The sequence below is a fragment of the Hyperolius riggenbachi genome, chromosome 7 (assembly GCF_040937935.1).
Source record: "Hyperolius riggenbachi isolate aHypRig1 chromosome 7, aHypRig1.pri, whole genome shotgun sequence".
Lineage (NCBI taxonomy): Eukaryota > Metazoa > Chordata > Amphibia > Anura > Hyperoliidae > Hyperolius > Hyperolius riggenbachi.
This window is the reverse complement of record NC_090652.1, coordinates 148,222,976-148,241,970: the sequence shown is the minus strand read 5'-3', so window position 1 is coordinate 148,241,970 and position 18,995 is coordinate 148,222,976. Positions and strand designations below refer to the sequence as shown.

General features: G+C 42.5%; 2 protein-coding genes across 5 annotated transcripts in view; one reads left to right on the top strand and one right to left on the bottom strand.

The window, feature by feature from the left end:
• Positions 1 to 353: 353 nt before the first annotated feature.
• On the bottom strand, positions 354 to 17,940 carry COQ7 (coenzyme Q7, hydroxylase). The gene is made up of 6 exons (XM_068244753.1): positions 17,845 to 17,940; positions 16,169 to 16,368; positions 8,483 to 8,597; positions 8,249 to 8,388; positions 5,250 to 5,318; positions 354 to 2,720 (listed from the first exon to the last, which is right to left on the bottom strand). Exons 1-6 carry the CDS (start codon positions 17,903 to 17,905, stop codon positions 2,643 to 2,645), a joined length of 663 nt encoding a protein of 220 aa, XP_068100854.1. The 5' UTR covers positions 17,906 to 17,940; the 3' UTR covers positions 354 to 2,642.
• LOC137524643 (uncharacterized) overlaps positions 17,810 to 18,995 on the top strand; it is a 58,002-nt gene continuing 56,816 nt past the window's right edge. For all 4 annotated transcript variants that reach the window (XR_011022750.1, XM_068244752.1, XM_068244751.1 and 1 more), the window contains exon 1: positions 17,810 to 18,353. Coding sequence is in view for 3 of the 4 variants with exons in the window: in XM_068244752.1 (XP_068100853.1) it covers positions 18,301 to 18,353 (53 nt within the window). In the remaining variant the exon portion in view is untranslated. The remainder of the gene's footprint in view (positions 18,354 to 18,995) is intronic.

Here is an 18,995-nt window from a genome sequence, read left to right as displayed (position 1 = left end):
AATTTCTGCTCATCATTAAACATAATACAGATTTCAAATTGACATTCATGCAGGAAATAATGACGACAGGTTATTGAACTTGGTCATGAAATTAATTCTATCCCCTCTATCTTAATTGTGATGCAGTAAGGCAAATGGGTAACATAATTAACTGTGCTGGATTTTCAGTTAAGAAATGAAGAATGCAGTAAGAAATGCTCCCATTGGTTTTACTACTGGGATCTATAGACACATCAGTATTCTGCCCTTATCTATGAAAGGGCGCACGACTCTTCCATCCTACATCTCTGCTGTGGCATCAGGAAACATTGGAACAGTAAAGAGAGAACTTGCAGAAGAACATATGCAACGAGTGCCATTTATCAAGTGGGTTATTTATGTGCTTCACCAACTCAAACACGTCAAAAACCAGATAGGCTTTATTTACAAATAATCATAGCCAGCATGGGCATAAATACAGAAGTGATGCTACTACAAAGACATGTACATAAAAGACATCGGAAACATATGTACAATAAAGCAAAACTAAAGTTATATAAAGAAAGCATAGCATGCACTGTCACAATATTTACAGCCCTCAGGATAAAATAAAACCATTCCCGAAAATATGGGGGTAAAGTGGTAATAAATCCATAAATAAATGCTCAGCAGTGATGCATGTTACAGCACCCTGGCCTACTTATCAATGGCTATTATTATGTATTTAAATAAAATACTGACATCTTCCGCAGCACTCTATAGTCATGTCACTAGGCTAAACTTATTTGCAATAAATACACTGCTGCTATGTGATGTAAAGATTTTTCTTCTGCTGCTGACCTCAGTTGCAGTGTATTGGGTCAGATAATGTTTTAAAAGATCATATGACTTGGCAGATCAGTGACTGCAAGACCATATCAAGCCCGCTAAATGAAAAATGGTTGTGACCGGTGTCCAGGAATTAACTACCGTAGAATCCTCCCCAAGTGGGCAGGTTTGTTTAAGGTGAGAAACTACCGGTACTATACCCTTCTTTAATGATCTTATATAAACAGGGTACATAATCTTCAGGTGTCTGAAAACAGCCCTGTAAATCCAGTAATATACCTGATCCTTTAGGCAGGGAACACACTTGACTGTTTTTGTACGCGTTTTCTGCATTGTGCAGAGAAGCACCAGCCCTGCATTCTCTCATATCGCCCCACCCCGCTATTTTTCCATGCCTCCCGGCTGGAAAATAATTCTGGGGAGAACACTGCACTCCATTGTCTTGCAGTAAACCTGTTTTTTATACTATGTTTCAGAAGAATAAAGGTGCATACACACCTAACAACTGATGATCGGGACCCGGTATCCTTGGGTGACATTGCTGGGCCGGCCTGTACGGACCCGTGTCAGCTGTGTAGCGGACAATGTGTTCTGTTGCTATGCGGGGGCACGGAAGGACGACGGAGCGGCCCATGTGTGATGTCATGCAGCTGGGGGGGAGTGGCATATTCAAATTAGTTGGGCGGATCACTTGCGGAGTGCCGGTCCCTGGTCGGAGGTCTCTATACACACGCCTGACTATCAGCTGAGACGATTTTTATCTGCCGCCAGTCAGGCGTATGTATGAGGCTTGGGTGAACTGCAAATACTTCCCTTCTCTGTGGACAAAGCTTTAAAACTCCTCTAAAAAGGCAGACTTTAAACACTGTAGCAAGTGTCTACAGGTGTAACTAGGAACCTTAGGCCCCAACCCAGCAAAAATGTTATAATCTTCTCCAAACATATAAACTACTCCCCACCACAAGAATTGTCACCACCCCCTCTCCTATAACCGAGGTAGCCAACAAACCCTCCCCAACCATACGCACTGCAAGTGTAGCTGCCTAGCACCCCCACACCACAGCAAGTGTGGGCTGCATAACCTGCAAGCCCCTGCCAACAAGTGTGGCTAGTATAGCGTCCCTTCCACCTCATTGCAAGTGTGGGCAGTGTAAACTACCCCTACCCACCATAAAAAGCCTGACTAGCATAACAGCCCCTCCCCTCCCCCCCAAAACAAGTGTGGCCAGTATGCCTTCCCCCAAACAAATGTGTCTACTATAACTTCTCCACTCCGTATATAAGTGTGGCAAGTATAAGCACACACACAGTATTCTGCACCTCTCCCTCACATTGCAGAGCAGCACAACGGAGCTTTCCATTTTCTGCATTGGACACTCCTCTCACCTATTCAAAACGTGTCAGTATGTCTCCGCTCCCACCGCTCCTGGTGCAAGTCACAAGACATGCATCAGGAGCCGAAGGAGTGGAGGTATGATGTAACTGAAGAGAGGCAGAAGCAGGTACAGCTCCGCTGCCGAGCTAATTGAGGAGTGGAGGAAGAGAGAGAAGCCCCTTCTTTGCTATTGATATGCCCTTAAAGTGCCCGATTATAAGCTGTCCTTTATTTATTTGACTTAGTTCTGCTTTATGCATTCAGCTCAAACTGTGTGCACTGCCACCTGGTGAACACTTACAGAACAGCTCAAAGCATGACTTGCTAGGAATAAGGCAGCTGTCCAGACAAAATAATATATTGCGTAAAAAAAAAAAAAAAAAAAAAAGAAGTCTTCATTGTAGAGGAAAGCAATAAGCTCCAATAAATTCTTTCCCAAAAATATCAAACTCTCATTCCCTCAAACGCGTTCCGATAAATAGACAGCTGCTCGGCATCCGGCTTGTATGACGCTCTTCAGCAGTGAATAGGCTGGAGCCTGAGGGGAGGACAAATTTACATTATCAGAGACACTTCCACAGACAGATGAGCTCTTTATTTTCTATTCCTTTGAAGTTCCGAGACACAAAATTGTCAAGCTATTTTTTACATCCACCTATGAACTCTAGTGGTATGGGATAAATGTAGCTCATCCCTCATGAAAGCATACCAGATAGCAGGTGTCTGAGGATGAAATTTGTTCAGCTTAAAGGACAAATCCACCCAAAATGGAAAATCTGGCTTTGTTTGGACCCTCCTATGGTTTTGAAGATGTCAGATCTCCAAGTTCTACCACCCTCTTCTAGAAAACAATGCAAACTGCAATTTATGAAGGGAATATTGCCGAATGCAATTTATTAACATGGTAAGCTAAGCCGAGGTTTTGTATTCTGCCCCAACTCTGTGTTCCTTTGATTGGTGTTAGCCTAACTAAGCTGACTGAGTTTCTTCCAGCTTGGTATATAGGCCATATTAAAAGCAACTTGAAAATAATATTTACCGAAACTATTGTCTGCATCAACACCACACCCACAGAAGGTATAAAAAGATACCGGGAGCGCTCTGCGTATGTGCACTGCATAGTTGTGATGTAGTGTGTATGCCAGCCGCGGGTGCGTGATCAAGGACATGCATCGCCAGGCAGCACCTGCGCAGTGTTCCCTGACCTTACCGACCTGGAAGTAGGTTCGGGGGGCATTGCCTGAAAACAGAGAGTGACGGAGGAGAACGTATTTTTAAATTTCTTTATGGGCTAAGGTATCCGTTAAGCAGCCTCAAGCTTTCGCTCACATCAACTGCAATATGTACATCTATATTCTAACTGAAATTAGGATGGAGGGCAACAGAGAAGTCTTTCAAGGACTGCTTAGAGACAAGGGCCCATGTCCTATTAACGTTTCCTGAGTTTTCTGCAAGGAGATAATTTTTCATCTAATTTGAAAAGAAAAAAAATGCAATACTTCGCAAATTAAAAGTACTAAAAAGTAGGTAATAAGGTAATATCAAACTAATTTTAAATAATTTATTGCTTGGTGGGAGCTTTAAAAATATTTTATTGATAAGGTTTGAAAATACCGACTTGGAGAAAACGCAGGCGAAACGTTAAAAGCATATGATCCATGTAGTCTTGCTGAGCTTTTGTGGTGTGAGCTGGAGATGGCATTTGTTGATGGCATGGGGAATCTTGTGTGGGCCCTTTGCCACCAATAAATGAAAGCATTTGGATTAAGTTTTCCTAAACATAACTGGATGAGTGAAGGGAAGCTATACATCTCTTCTTGAGCATGATTTTATAAGTGGATCTGGCAGAGCACTCATGGGAACCCTAAATCCAGAGAACTGAAACAGCAGCATGTTCAAGATGCCTATGGAACCCTGCCCCTTATGTGATTAGCCCTGCCCTCCTGCCAGAGATGGAATAAGATGTAATGGGGTCCTAGGTAAGGTAGTAGATTTGGGGCCCCCTTGAGGTTCTTTTGGTAAGCTAAAGTGGAGAGAGGTCAAAGAAGGTGGCAGGTAGGCCCCTTGACACTCGCTAGGCCCCAAGCACCTGCCTAGGTTGCCTGGTGGATAATCCCAGCCTTTCTACTGGTGCATCTATTATGGGAATTCTTACTACAAGTAAAAGTTATGAGGGGGTGGGGCTAATTGCAGAGTGGCTAAACATAATCATAAAGTGACTACATTTCAGCTCCCAGGAGACTCTGCTAGCTATAGAAGTAATAATAATAATAAGTACATTTGCATTAATAAGAAGGGCACAAAGTTTTGTGCTATGAAAATAAATACTCTGGGCAATAAAAATGTAAAGTTCCTAGCTGGCTAGGTCCTAGAGTTCCTTCTTTTCTTGAGATAACACTGCACTTTTATTAGCTATACTAGGTCACTGTCCAAACTCCTCTTTCATCATATCATTATCTACATAAGGTAGTCAAGGTTGTGCTGACAGAAGGGCACCTGCCAGTCCTTCCATGACAGCACCGGTCATCTGACCCCTACTACTGCCCTCTTTGGGGAGATAAACTCTTTGTGCCCAGCACTGCAGCTCACCAATCTCTCCTTCCTCAGTGCGTAAAAAGGCATTTAATCCTTCCTGCACCCTATAGAATGTCTTCCTAAAAAGGTTAAATAAAAGCAATGAGGCATGGTTTCTTTCTGTAGGCAAGGCAGGGATAAGAGATACACATGGCTTTCATAAACACACTTGAGAGGGTGAGGGATGGCTTAAACGTAATATGAGCAGGGTGGAATGGGACAGGAAGATGAAGATACTCTGCTGAACTGCAGTGTTCATTACAGAGAGTTATTCTCAAAATAACAGAGTGGGAAGGTGGGTGAGCCAAATGAGCAGCTCTGTGCTGGAGAGGGAGCGGTTTTCTCTAGACCCTCTTTAGAGCCACAGGCAGCAAAATGTTCTCACATCTCTGTCTTTATCATGACTAATAAGAGATTTAATGAGAATTGTCCTAACTGGACAGTTTTGCTAAAATTGTGCAGATAATTATTCAGATGAAAGGTAGACTCTTACCAGCTCGGCGTCGTGCTCCAGCCCTGTATCATGATGCTCCATTTCATCATCCCGAAACTTTTTTAACGTCTAAAGTGGAAGAAATAAGGAATTACAACCACAGATAAGATACGTCAGAGATCAGAAACTAAAGTCTAATGACTGCTGGTGAGGTTTGAAACAGGAACTCAAATGGTGGCCAAACACACGGTACTTTTAGTTATTTTATTCTTCCAAAGTGGTGAGAAATGCCACTTTTGATGGTTACACACATACCCACCTTCCAAGAGAAGAGGGAACCAGAAGACACAGTGAAGAGAGCTAAAAGAAACTGAGGCAGGGAGAGGCCAAAGGGAGGAGAGTGAATGATCAGAACCAGGGGATAGGTGAGTTATAGATGATATCTATATAGCTCATTTACACAGCTATAAACAAGCAGTCTTCAGTATGTTTCACCACATACCCTGCATCATCTGCAATGAGACAACAATCTGCTCCTAAATATAGCTAAAACCAAGAAGCTTATAGTGGATTTTAGGAAGAAGGCAGATGACATTCAGCCACTTATTATAAATGGAAATATTGTAGAAAGGGTCACAGACTTTCGGTTTTTAGGCGTTACTATTAAAGAGGACCTGACTTGGGGGTCACATATTGCTGAAGTACGGTAGTGAAAAAGGCACAGAAGAGGCTATATTTCTTTAAGGGTGCTTAGGAAGAATAATATTCCTGAGAAATGGTTGTTGTCTTTTTACCACAGTACAGTGGAGAGTGTCCTAGTCTACTGTCTCTGTGCGTGGTTTTCAAGCTGCACAGTAGCACAGAAAAAGCAGCTTCATAGGGTAATTAAGGTTGCCCAGAGGATAGTTGGCTGTCCTCTTGTTCCATTAGAACAATTATATACTTATTGTTTCAGGAATATTGAGAAAATTTTAAGTGACGCCTCACATCCAGGACATGTGTTATTTGAACATCTGCCTTCTGGAAAATGTTTTAGACGTATAAAAACTAAGACAAATAGATTAAAGAACAGTTTTTATCCTTCAGCCATGTCTATGTTAAATGCTGCAAAGTGGCCATGTTGAAAAGAGGTATGTGCAATGCAATGTATGTAGGAATGTAATGTTGTTGTCTTTGCTTTTGCTGGAAAATTGCACTTAAAGGGAAGGTTCAGGCACATTAAAAAAAAAAACAATAAAAATCCAAATCCACTTACCTGGGGCTTCCTCCAGCCCGTGGCAGGCAAGAGGTGCCCTCGGCGCCGCTCCGCAGCCTCCCAGTGGTCTTCGTTGGCTGACCCGGCCTGGCCAGGACTACTGAGCCTGCGCAGTACAGCCCGGAGAACGTCTGATGAAGTCATCGCGCCCGCGTAAAAAGCAGATTGGAGTGCAGAAGAAGCCCGACCTGGCCGCCGGCCTGGCCAGGTCGGGTTGGCCACCGGAGACCACTGGGAGCCTGCGGAGCGGCGCCGAGGGCACCTCCTGCCTGCCACGAGCTGAAGGAAGCCCCAGGTAAGTGGATTTGGATTTATTTATTTTTTAATGTGCCTGAACCTTCCCTTTAAGAATTTCGTTGTACAATTTTGCTTGTTACAACGACAAAGGTTTTCTATTCTATTCTATATCATGGGAAGCGCACCAGATCCTGCAGGGTCAAGTTTGTAAGGTACCCTGCTATGTAGTTTGCAGTGCAAAATGGGTAGGGGAAGGAAGTACTGGTTCTGAGACCAGCAGGGGGACAAGACCGTCAGGAAGACTGATGGGTACCAGTGTGAACTGAGGGGGAGCAAAGAAGTACATCTATCTGACACACCAATAAATTATATACAGCCTCAGCCCTGCAATGTTACCCAAGGGATCGTGTCCCAATCCCGCTGGGTAACATGCTTCGTATGTTTGTATAAAGCTTAACTTTCAATAGTAATTTATAATCTCAATCTAAAAAGGTCATTTATTGCACAAAAATGAATAGAAGAACATGTAAGTAATTAATATCCAAGGTGCTGATGGATTGCCAATAAACACTCATGTGGTATTGATAAATACAAAATTCCATAATAATATTTAATTACCATAATAGGATGTGATTAGACGGGAGAACTCAGTTGATAGATGTGTAAGGCTCTGATATGCTGTTCATGATCATGTGTTAAACCAGGAAGTCATCACAACAAATCAGAACCTTATAAATCTATCAGCTGATCACATGCTTCTCCATGAGTTCGGCTAGGCAGGGCCATCCCTAGTGATAAGTCACAAATATGTAAATTAGTATAGTTAGCACTATTAAAGTGTGGCATGCTGTGATATAAATATAATGTGAATAAAGTAAAGAGAAAACAGAAGAGGTAGATTGTTGAAAGAAATTACAGCAGTAGATGCTATATCCAAGAATAATGGCGACTAGAAAGTTCACTTAGCCTAATGCAATAGGCCTCTAAGAAGCCTCGGAAATATGCGTGAGGCCAGCCAGGGGGTTCCGTTCCAGATTCAATTTTCCAATAAAAGAGCTTTATTACTATTGGATGGCGCCGTCTACCACTTGCCCATTAGCGGATTCTGTTCCAAAGATGGAGGCTCACAGTAAGTACAGGCTGTGCACTATATGCCTTTTAGCCACATAGAGTGGCAGTAAGCTAGCTACTAACATGAGATAAACACATTGGTGCTGCAAATAATTTCACTCCTACGGTGGCAGTAGTAGATAGCAAACAGTCCTTATTCAACTGATTGTCTAATCACTACTGTCTCCCTCAGATCAGCAGCACACAGAATTTTCTGTTTTCACCTATAGCTATATATCAGTACATATGACTGAGCTAAGCACATTTACATATGAAACAGTGAGTGAGCTTTCAGCTCTGAGAACCACCAGATACCTGTACATCGTTATATGCATTTGCCTCCCCTTCCTACTGACATCTTCTCAGCTTCATCTTAAACACACATATTGCATAGTGCTATGTTTAGCAGATTTGGATTGTTCAATAACCTGGTGTGAGTGTAGTGTCTCTTTATTACCTGCAGTAATTCTCTGTACTTTTCAGGATCCCTCTCCATAAGTGCTCTGATCTGGTTGTTATAGTGATTTGATATGGACTCCTCCACAGCCACTGTACATGCCATGGCACCACTCTTACCCAGCAGAGCTGTGCCAGCACCTGGGTAGGGAAGACAAGATATGATAAACCATAAGGACATGCAGACAAGTAATAAAAGAAGAAATAAGATAAGAAGGAAATAAACAAAACCTACCCAGTACAAATCCAGCCACATTCCAGAATGGCAGCAGAATTGTAGGCCTAACCCTGTTAGCAACCATGAGTTCATTAAACTTTTTCAAGTGATCTTTTTCTTGATTCCACATATGCTGAAAAATCAAGGTATGAAAGTGTTCATTTAAAGAACTGATGGAAAACAAAGTAACTGGTTTTCTGCTTCACCTGCACTGAGCATACTGATAATTGATATGTGCAGACTCCAAACCCAGTAAGCTAAGCCCAGACGGAAGATCCTCTGGCATTAAAGCACCACATTTCAAAGTTCCTGAAAACTTTGTGTGTAAAACTTCTAATCAAAGCAGTGTACCAGTACACAAGAGCACTTTTCATGCAGCATCCAGGAAAAAAAAAATTGTGGCTCAACACACAGAGACGCTTGCAAACACAGCCAAAGCATGCGCAAAAGCTGGGCATCCATTTCACAGAATAGGCATGTAAATTTATCAGAATCATCTTTATTATCGCCAAGCACACCAAGTGGTGTGCCCGGAATTGCTTGTGGTTCACATGGCATATAACATATAACGACACATGGCAGACATAACAAAGGCATACATACAAATACATTTGGAGCATCTCAGTCTTAAATAGAGTCCTCGGGGGGGGGGGGGGGGGGGGGGGAGTGATTGCTGATGTGATAGTCCGCGTGTCAGTCAGAGATTGCAGCTGAGAGGAGGGGATGCCTGGGGCTGGAGTGTCCCTGGGACGTAGGCCAGGGGGGCGGGGGGGGGGGAGTTTTGAGTTCAGTGAGTTCAACAGGAGGACTGCTTGGGGGAAGAAGGTGTTCATGCGCCTAGTGGTCTTGGCGGGGATGGATCTGAGCCGGCGTCCCAGTGGAAGGGTCTCAAAGTATCGTCTGCCCGGGTGGGAGGGGTCGAGTAAGATCTTATTATGAATAAATGATTGCATATGCTGCAAGTTCCTTAACCACTTTGTCCTCCTGGACGTAGAGCTACGTAAAGGAGGCCATGTGCGCTCCCGCACGCGCTCCCACGGCCGTGCATGCGCGTTCTCGGCCGCGGATCATTAGCGCAGGAATCAATGAATTGGGCCATGGTGCCCGATCACGGATTCCTCTCCCCCCGCAGAAAAAGCGACAGCTTCTCTTGGCAGCCTTGCTTTTTCTGCCTCCTACGTCCCTCTAAGCGTACATGTTACGCTTAGAGTGACGTCAAGTAAACAAACCTAAAGTTGCCATCTTGTGGCCAAATAATAAAACTACATCTACATTAAAAAAAAAATAAACATATATTTACATAAAAAAAATTACTATTTACATCCCACCCTCCTAAAAACACCCAAATAAAATGTTTAATAATAATTAAAAAAAACCCTTTACAATAAAAAAAAACAAAACACATAAATATTTGCCTAAGGGTCTAAACTTTTTAAATATTTATGTAAAGATTAAATATTTCCATTTTTTTTTATAATAAGCTTGTAAATAGTGATGGATGCAAAACGGAAAAAAAATGCACTTTTATTTCCAAATAAAATATTGTCGCCATACATTGTGATAGGAACATAATTTAAACGGTGTAATAACCGGGACAATGGGCAAATACAATACATGATCTTCTGGTGCTATGCACTCCACTGCGCGCTCAGTGATGACCAGATAGTTTCCACCGAATCACAGGTGGTAATCTCACATCAGCACATATGTATCACTCAGACCTTCAGTGACCATATCCAATTGATAAAAAGCAGCCTTTAATAAAACACATACAAATACATCATCGCGCAGTATGTCAGTTCCAATATAAAAAACACACTGCGCCTCTCGCGCACTCAGAACACTTACAGGATCCCTCTGGGGGATAGAGTAGCTTGTCACAGCGGTAAGTCCCTCGGTTCCAGACGCTTGAGAACTTATTCCAGCCGTTCGCGGCGTCCCGCACTGCCGGTTCCCGCGCCTCCGGACTTCCGCAACTCCAACCACGTGACCTGCGTCAGGCGTACTGGCTCCGCCCTACGCATTTCGTCACCAGGACTCATCAGGGGCTAGCGTTGCCAGTACGCCAGCCGCAGATATACCGCTCACCACCCGCCCCTCCCCTCCGCATTATCCAACGGTCTCACCGCCGTCACATGCCTTACAATGAGTGACATTAAACGCTCTCCCAATTCCCACCCCTTATGCTTAATCAACATTGCTCCTTACCAAAACTTAACATTACTATAATCCTAATGCTACAATTATTCAATGTTACAATGATATGCCACAACCTTCCTATTTATTATATCAGTGCACGCATCCCCCCTATTCGCGCCACCTATTGGATAAACAGCATATTATCTCACCCTAATCATTTGCTATATAGCAATTTAGATCAAACTCAATATTCAATCCAGTAGGTGCTAGAGCTTTCAAATCATGAATCCATCTACCCTCCGCCCTTGAAATATCCCTCTGTTTACTAGACCCCCTCCATTTTGGGACCCATTTCTCCACTCCCATAAATTTTAACAGAGAGTAATCACATCCATGACTTTCTTTGAAGTGTTTTGAAACACTATGTGATTCAAACCCCCTGCCTATATTATAGATGTGCTCCCCTATTCTTTTGTGCAAAACCCTCGTGGTGCGGCCTACATACTCCAGGCCACACGGGCACCAGAGTACATAGACCACTCCCATTGTGGTACAAGTAATGCATTGTTTCACCTTATATGTTCGCCCAGAATTCCTACCCACAAAGTGGTCTCCCCTTACTGCACTAGCTTCACGGCAGCCCCTGCATTTCCTGCAAGGAAAGAAACCCTTTTGGCCCAATAAGTCGGTTCCATCTGATCTAAATTTTCATTAGAACATAACTATTTTTGGTATGAGGGGGAATTCTTTTTGCAGAGGGAGGGCTGCGCCATGGGGGCTAAGTATGCACCCAGCGTGGCGAATTTATATATGGGTAGATGGGAGGAGTTAATATTAAGTAATGATGTAAACAAGAGGATCATACATTGGTCCCGGTTTATTGACGATCTGATATTTATCTGGAGGGGGCCCAAGGAGGAATTGGATGCATTCTGTAGGGAGATGAATAACTTTTGGGAAGAGATTAAACTCACGTTCACGGTAAGTATGGATAGGGTGCAATTTCTGGACCTGGAGATGTGGAAGTGGGAGGGGAGTTTGGTAACCAAAACCCATTTCAAAGCAACGGACAGAAACGGGTATATCCCTATGTCCAGTTGCCACCATGAGAGATGGCTTAGAAATATCCCTAAGGGGCAGTTTGTCCGTTTGAAGAGAAATTGTACTTTTCAGTCGGATTATGAGAGTCAGAGTAGACTGCTGATTGAGCGGTTTGTGGAAAAAGGCTATGATAGAGAACAAACAGAAAGGGTAGCTAATGAAGTGGGGGGGTATGACAGGGGGGCACTAACTAGTGAAACTCAAAGGCCTCCCACTAACCAACATGAATATGCCATTCAGTTGGGGTTTAATCGGCAACATAGGCAAGTAGAAAAAGTGGTGAATAAGCACTGGAACATAATTAAGATGGATGGAACATTGGGTAAGTATCTGCCAGCCAAGCCCTCCTTTGTTTACAGGAGGGCACCAAATCTAAAATCTCAATTAGTCACTAGTTTTATAGATCCACCCCTAAGATCAGATGGAACCGACTTATTGGGCCAAAAGGGTTTCTTTCCTTGCAGGAAATGCAGGGGCTGCCGTGAAGCTAGTGCAGTAAGGGGAGACCACTTTGTGGGTAGGAATTCTGGGCGAACATATAAGGTGAAACAATGCATTACTTGTACCACAATGGGAGTGGTCTATGTACTCTGGTGCCCGTGTGGCCTGGAGTATGTAGGCCGCACCACGAGGGTTTTGCACAAAAGAATAGGGGAGCACATCTATAATATAGGCAGGGGGTTTGAATCACATAGTGTTTCAAAACACTTCAAAGAAAGTCATGGATGTGATTACTCTCTGTTAAAATTTATGGGAGTGGAGAAATGGGTCCCAAAATGGAGGGGGTCTAGTAAACAGAGGGATATTTCAAGGGCGGAGGGTAGATGGATTCATGATTTGAAAGCTCTAGCACCTACTGGATTGAATATTGAGTTTGATCTAAATTGCTATATAGCAAATGATTAGGGTGAGATAATATGCTGTTTATCCAATAGGTGGCGCGAATAGGGGGGATGCGTGCACTGATATAATAAATAGGAAGGTTGTGGCATATCATTGTAACATTGAATAATTGTAGCATTAGGATTATAGTAATGTTAAGTTTTGGTAAGGAGCAATGTTGATTAAGCATAAGGGGTGGGAATTGGGAGAGCGTTTAATGTCACTCATTGTAAGGCATGTGACGGCGGTGAGACCGTTGGATAATGCGGAGGGGAGGGGCGGGTGGTGAGCGGTATATCTGCGGCTGGCGTACTGGCAACGCTAGCCCCTGATGAGTCCTGGTGACGAAACGCGTAGGGCGGAGCCAGTACGCCTGACGCAGGTCACGTGGTTGGAGTTGCGGAAGTCCGGAGGCGCGGGAACCGGCAGTGCGGGACGCCGCGAACGGCTGGAATAAGTTCTCAAGCGTCTGGAACCGAGGGACTTACCGCTGTGACAAGCTACTCTATCCCCCAGAGGGATCCTGTAAGTGTTCTGAGTGCGCGAGAGGCGCAGTGTTTTTTATATTGGAACTGACATACTGCGCGATGATGTATTTGTATGTGTTTTATTAAAGGCTGCTTTTTATCAATTGGATATGGTCACTGAAGGTCTGAGTGATACATATGTGCTGATGTGAGATTACCACCTGTGATTCGGTGGAAACTATCTGGTCATCACTGAGCGCGCAGTGGAGTGCATAGCACCAGAAGATTGTGTATACTCTATATAGGAGAAACCACAGCGCACTTAGAGGAACTGGATGGAACTGAGTTGATTTTATATAAAGTTGTGTCAAGGACAAATTATAAGAGAATTGTTATTATTAGCAAGGGCAGCGCAGCAATTTTAAATTAAGAAATACAATACATGAGTTTTTATTATGGAGGCATGTATTATTTTAAAACTATAATGGCCGAAAACTGAGAAATAATGATTTTTTTCCCTTTTTTTCTTATTCTTATTGTTAAAATGCAGTTACAGTAAGGTAGCTCTTAGCAAAATGTACCACCCAAAGAAAGCTTAATTGGTGGCGGAAAAAACAAGATGTAGATCAGTTCATTGTGATAAGTAGTGATAAAGTTATAGGCTAATGAATGGGAGGTGAACATTGCTCGGATGCATAAAGTGAAAACGACTGAGGGCTTAAGTGGTTAATAAGTGTTTAAAAGATCCAACAGTGAGGGCATAGTCTTAGTGTACCAAAGTGGTTAATTGGGCAAAAACAGCTACCATTTAAAAATGGTAACGGCATTATAATGCCACTTGGTATAGTACAAAAAAAATAAAATAAAAAAAAAGTGCTTCTCTTGTAAAGACCTCAAATTGGGCAAGGACAGGTGCTAAAGGTGTGTACATGCTAGTAGAATATTGACAATGCTGAATGCTTTACCTGACCTACCTCTTACACTTACCCTACCTACTCCTAATGCTACCCTTCCCCCATAGTCAACTCCTAAAACTGGATAAAAGTTGGGGGTGGTAAAAATTGCACCCTACAGGAAGAAAAAACACAGATACAACAGGAGCCCACATGGTGCAGTATGTCACAGTAGTGGGAGAATATTGTAAGAGTGAAGGTAGTTTATACTCACAAAGGTGGGTTGCAGAAGGGCAACCAACCACTGTCGGCAGGTGGAGATGTACAAACCTGACTCCACTCGGGAAGCAGGCAGAGCTGGTGGTGGTCGCACTCTTGATAAAAAAACAACAACAACCTCAAGTGACCTGAAAATGGTCCAAGAGAGACGTTTTCCCTCCAAAAGGAGGGTGACGGCACAAGATATAGGGAAAAGAGGTGCCCAGGAGTAATAAAATACTTTAAAAACAAAAAAAATGAAAAAAGGTGAGGTGGCTTACCTCAAGGAAGACAAACTCACTTAAAGAGACTCTGAAGTCTCCTGAAAACCATATTTTTATTTAAAAAATGTGTTTAACATGTTAGCCCTACCTAAACTGCTGCATCCCCGCCGCTGTAATCTAACTAAATCTCCCCTAACTCAATCGGGCAGCGCTTCCGTGAGAGACAGAGCTATGAGCCGCAGCTCTGCCTTTTAGCGCGTCTGTCAGCCAGGATCACCGAGTTGATAGACGCGAAATGGAGGCAGAGCTGCGGCTCATAGCTTTGCCTCTAACAGCAGCAAAATCCACGACCAAGAAAGTCGTGGATTTTGCGGGGGAGAGGGAGGAGGGAGTTAGGGGGTATTTAGTTAGATTTCAGCAGCGGGGATGCGGTGGTGTAGGTAGAGCTAACATGTTAAACATTTTTTAAATAAAAAGATGATTTTCAGGAGACTTCAGCGTCTCTTTAATAGAAGAGTTTTTATTGCACTGGCATCGCGTTTCAAGGGTACTTGCCCACTTCCTCAAGCCAAACAGCAGTGCCAAGCAGTACTAGTAGCCGCAGATAAGGTAAGCCACCTCACCTTTTTTCATTTTATTATGTTTTTAAATTATTTTATTACTCCTGGGCGCCTCTTTTCCCTTTAACACCTAAAACGAACCCTCCTGTTACCCTATGCCTAACACTACCTGTCTCTATTTGCATGTATTCCCCTACCTGCTATAAGCCGGCACCCATGCTCACATACTGGGCACTGCTATAGCCACATTGAACATTGTGGTCTATAACAGCATCTAAATTACCTGCCTCGGCTAAAGGTATATGACCAGAAAAAATACCAATATTAACCATTGGCACTCAAATTACAACCACATATTAAGGATATTAATTTGTATGGGTCTTAGCCCATTAGCAACTTAAATAGAGTTATCTCATTTGAGATAAGTGCACTGCTTTTGACCTCAGTTGGCAACACTTGTGCTGTAAATTCTTGGAATGCTTTGATCTCTCTCTCCTAGCAGAAAATAGATAAAAACTGAAAGAAGAAGTCCTCTGTTATTGTTCACACTGAGCTGTTATTGTTCACACTGACCCCTAGTGACAAGAGGCCATAAATACACATTACAGAAGTGGTAATTAGAAGCTAGAGAATGTTCCAAATAAGAAATAAATAATGTGCTAAAATACATTGGCCTCGAGCACTTGCAAACCTCTAAATAAATTGGCTGCTAAAGGGATAAAAGCATTATAGCCTATCTGCAAGCTGTCGTTCTTGTGTCCCTATGCCAGCCCATTATTTATAGATGGTGTGGGTGTAAGAATTATTTGCTCCTGGCATGGTTAACTGATGCATGTATTGAGAAATGTCTTCAATTAAAGGTAAAGGGCCCCAAATGATACCCACTTCAACTTTTAGTATCTGGCTGTGTACTAACTGGCATACATGAGAGTAAGAATCAATTCTAAGGAGGGTACTGTGTGTATGTATTTCTGAGTGGAAAGTATTACGGTAATATTCGTATGTGTTCACTTTGAGTGTTGTCATTCTCTCGAATGGGGCGAGAGAAAGTACCAAGAAAACTACTGCAAACATGAGGCATTTTCCCAGAGCAACCAGTTCATTTTCAGTCATTAAATGAAACAGTGATTGTTTACTCTGGGACACTGCTTCTTTTGGCTCCAATAAATCACACAATAACCTGAATGATGGGTCCTGAAGACGTTCTGCCCAATACAGCCATCTGTCCGGCGTAGATCCGATTTGCTCCATATTCCCCAGCATGATCTACTCGTATTATCTGACCCAGCAATGTTTTCTCTTCACCATCTATGATGCTGCTTGAGCTGCAATGTCTAGCTGGAGCCACAGATCCTGGTGAGCAGCATTTTCCCTTCACGCCTGTATGGTAAGTACAATGCAACACATGAGAACTGTTTTGTTATTTTAGCATAGCTCTTGAATTAAACTCGATTTCTTTACCAAGAAACAACTGTAAATTACCAGAAAACTGCTGCTATGTCTGTGTATATGTGTGTGTGCTCATCTGAAATAATAATATAATGTCCCCACCACAAATTAGGGCCAGGAGAAGCCAGTTACTATTATTATGTACAAATATAGAGCTGACATCTTCAGCAGCGCTTCATGGAGTACATCAAGCAAGTCATGTCACTAACTGTCCCTAAGAGGAGCTACCTACCATTGTCATAGTCCAGTGTCCCTACCGTAGTCTAAGTCCAGTTTTATAAGAGATCAAACTTAGTTGCCAGTATGTTATAGGGATGTGGAACGAAACTGGATTGTCCTGAGCAGACCCTTGCAAACACAGTGAAGAATGAACTTCCAGATGATCCAGACGAGCGATTGAAGTTGTGCTGTGTGTAGTTGGTGCAGTACTACTAATATTTGGAATATAGTAATCAGTCCATCATGTTATTTATGAAAATGAGTAACCAATCAGCTTTCACTTTCTGAGATGAACATTCTGTAACCTTTCAGCTGAAATGTTTTCAGTGGCTGCTGAGATAATTAAATGACTCTCCTCGGAGCAGAGTTTGTTGCCATTAGCCACACTTTCAATTGAAAATCCACTTTCATTTAAAGATAATCTAAAGTGAAAATAAACTTGTGATGATTTGTATGTGCAGTACTGCTAAGAAATAAAGCATTATTAGTACAGATATGAGTCTCATATTGTTTTCCAAGTACAGGAAGAGTTAAGAAACTTCAGTTATCTATACAATAGTGCTTCTCTTGCTCTACCACTTTAAAGTCGTGGGCAGCACTGTCTTTTGAAGCTCTTATCTCAACTGTCTCTCATTGTTTCTTCTTTGTTTATGGATTTTCAGCAGAAAAAAGCAATTATAGAGAATGATAAAATGTTATTTAAAAAAAAAGCTATATACCTGAAAATAAAAATAGGACACTGTTTTCTTTGCAAATGATGTTCTATTAATTATCTGTACTGCACAACCAATTCATTATATCATGAGGTTTTTATTTAGCTTCAGTGTCACTTTAATATTGTGTAAACATACTGTATATGAGCATGTCACAAGACTTTTGTCTTTGGACACTTGTGCTCACAACAGCCACCACCTCCGCTTATGCACCTTTACTAAATCAATTTGTTTGATGGCATAAATAGTGCCTTCTGCTGGATCCTATTGCTTACAAATTAGTGAACGCAATCAAGTTGCTGTGAGTAGGGTGGGTCCCCTCAGCTAACTTTTCTCCCAAACTTCAAAACTTCATTTCAAGCTTACATAACCCAGCAAGCAATGCCTGCGTGCGAGTATGTGCAGCCAGACAGTATGTGTTGGTCACGTGATGCAGTGAGGCGCAGACATTGCCCAAAGAGCGCTTCCCATGTACCTGCTCCCTGCAGGAGAGGGGGGCACAGCTGCCGAATCCTCAACCCTGCAGCTCTCTCCATACCAATACCCGAACACGACCTTCCCTCAGACTGACACACACACCTGTCACAGTCGCCCTCCCATGACGTCATCTTCCATGAGACCGCTGCTAAGATACCATAGACGCTTCCTCCCATAATACAGAGACCAATCTCCATGTCTGCAGTATAGCGGCCATTTTGTTGTAGCCCGTTGATAAACTAACAATAAAAATTTCAGACAGCTCGTTATAAATACTTCATTACTATAGAATCTGGTCATATGGATGTAGATATAGAGTGTCACACTCCACAGGAATGGCTTAATTCTATGCTACGAGTCAGTGTTTGCCAGGAGAACACACAGCGCTCCACACCCATGGTTGCTATAACAGCACCTACAACACTCACCAGCAGGGGGACGGCGGTCAGCGGACATGGACAGTGATAGCCCCTCCAGTGACATCATTCCAGCAGTGGCTGCCAGGCTGTGAGTTGGGTCATTGCCTTATTCATAGATCTGTTTTATATATGGTAGCTTTTCATTCTTAATAATTTATGTTTTTGAGAAACGATAGAAGTGTAGATTTATTTCTGTGTGCTGAAATGTGTAACTTAATAATAATAGCATATTATTATTATTATTATTATTATTATTATTATTATTATATTACTACTACTATTGTATTATATGGCTATTAGCTTATTGTTAATTTCAACAGGCGAATAAACATACCATTGTTACTTCACAATTGCTTTAAAATTTGGATCCTCTTAGTCGTAAGTTTATTGTACATACCTATTAATAATGAATAAAAAAGGGAAAATTATTTAATGAGACAGAAACATTTAGCAAAGGACAGTTTTGATCTGAGAGGGATACAATCCTGCCACACACTGTACACAGATTTTCAATAGATTTCAGCATGAAATCCATTGAAAATCTGCTGAGCCGCTTCCACCTGCCCGAGCCCCCAGTGTATGTAAAGTGTAACCCCCTGGACTGTGCAGAGGGTTGGCAGCGGAACTAACTCTCGCTATGTCTCTTTTTCCATGCTGTGGCACTACTTACAGTGTCTTTTTTTTTCGGGGTGCCTGTGTCATGTGATAAACGCCAGAGGCCAAACTCTAG

Coding starts and splice junctions, on each gene's coding strand:
- COQ7 (XM_068244753.1), bottom strand. CDS start 17,905: ATGGAGAGAGCTGCAGGGTTGAGGATTCGGCAGCTGTGCCCCCCTCTC. Junction 16,369..17,844: donor CCCTCTCCTGCAGGGAGCAG/GTACATGGGAAG, acceptor CTTACCATACAG/GCGTGAAGGGAAAATGCTGC. Junction 2,721..5,249: donor TGGAGCACGACGCCGAGCTG/GTAAGAGTCTAC, acceptor TCCTCCCCTCAG/GCTCCAGCCTATTCACTGCT.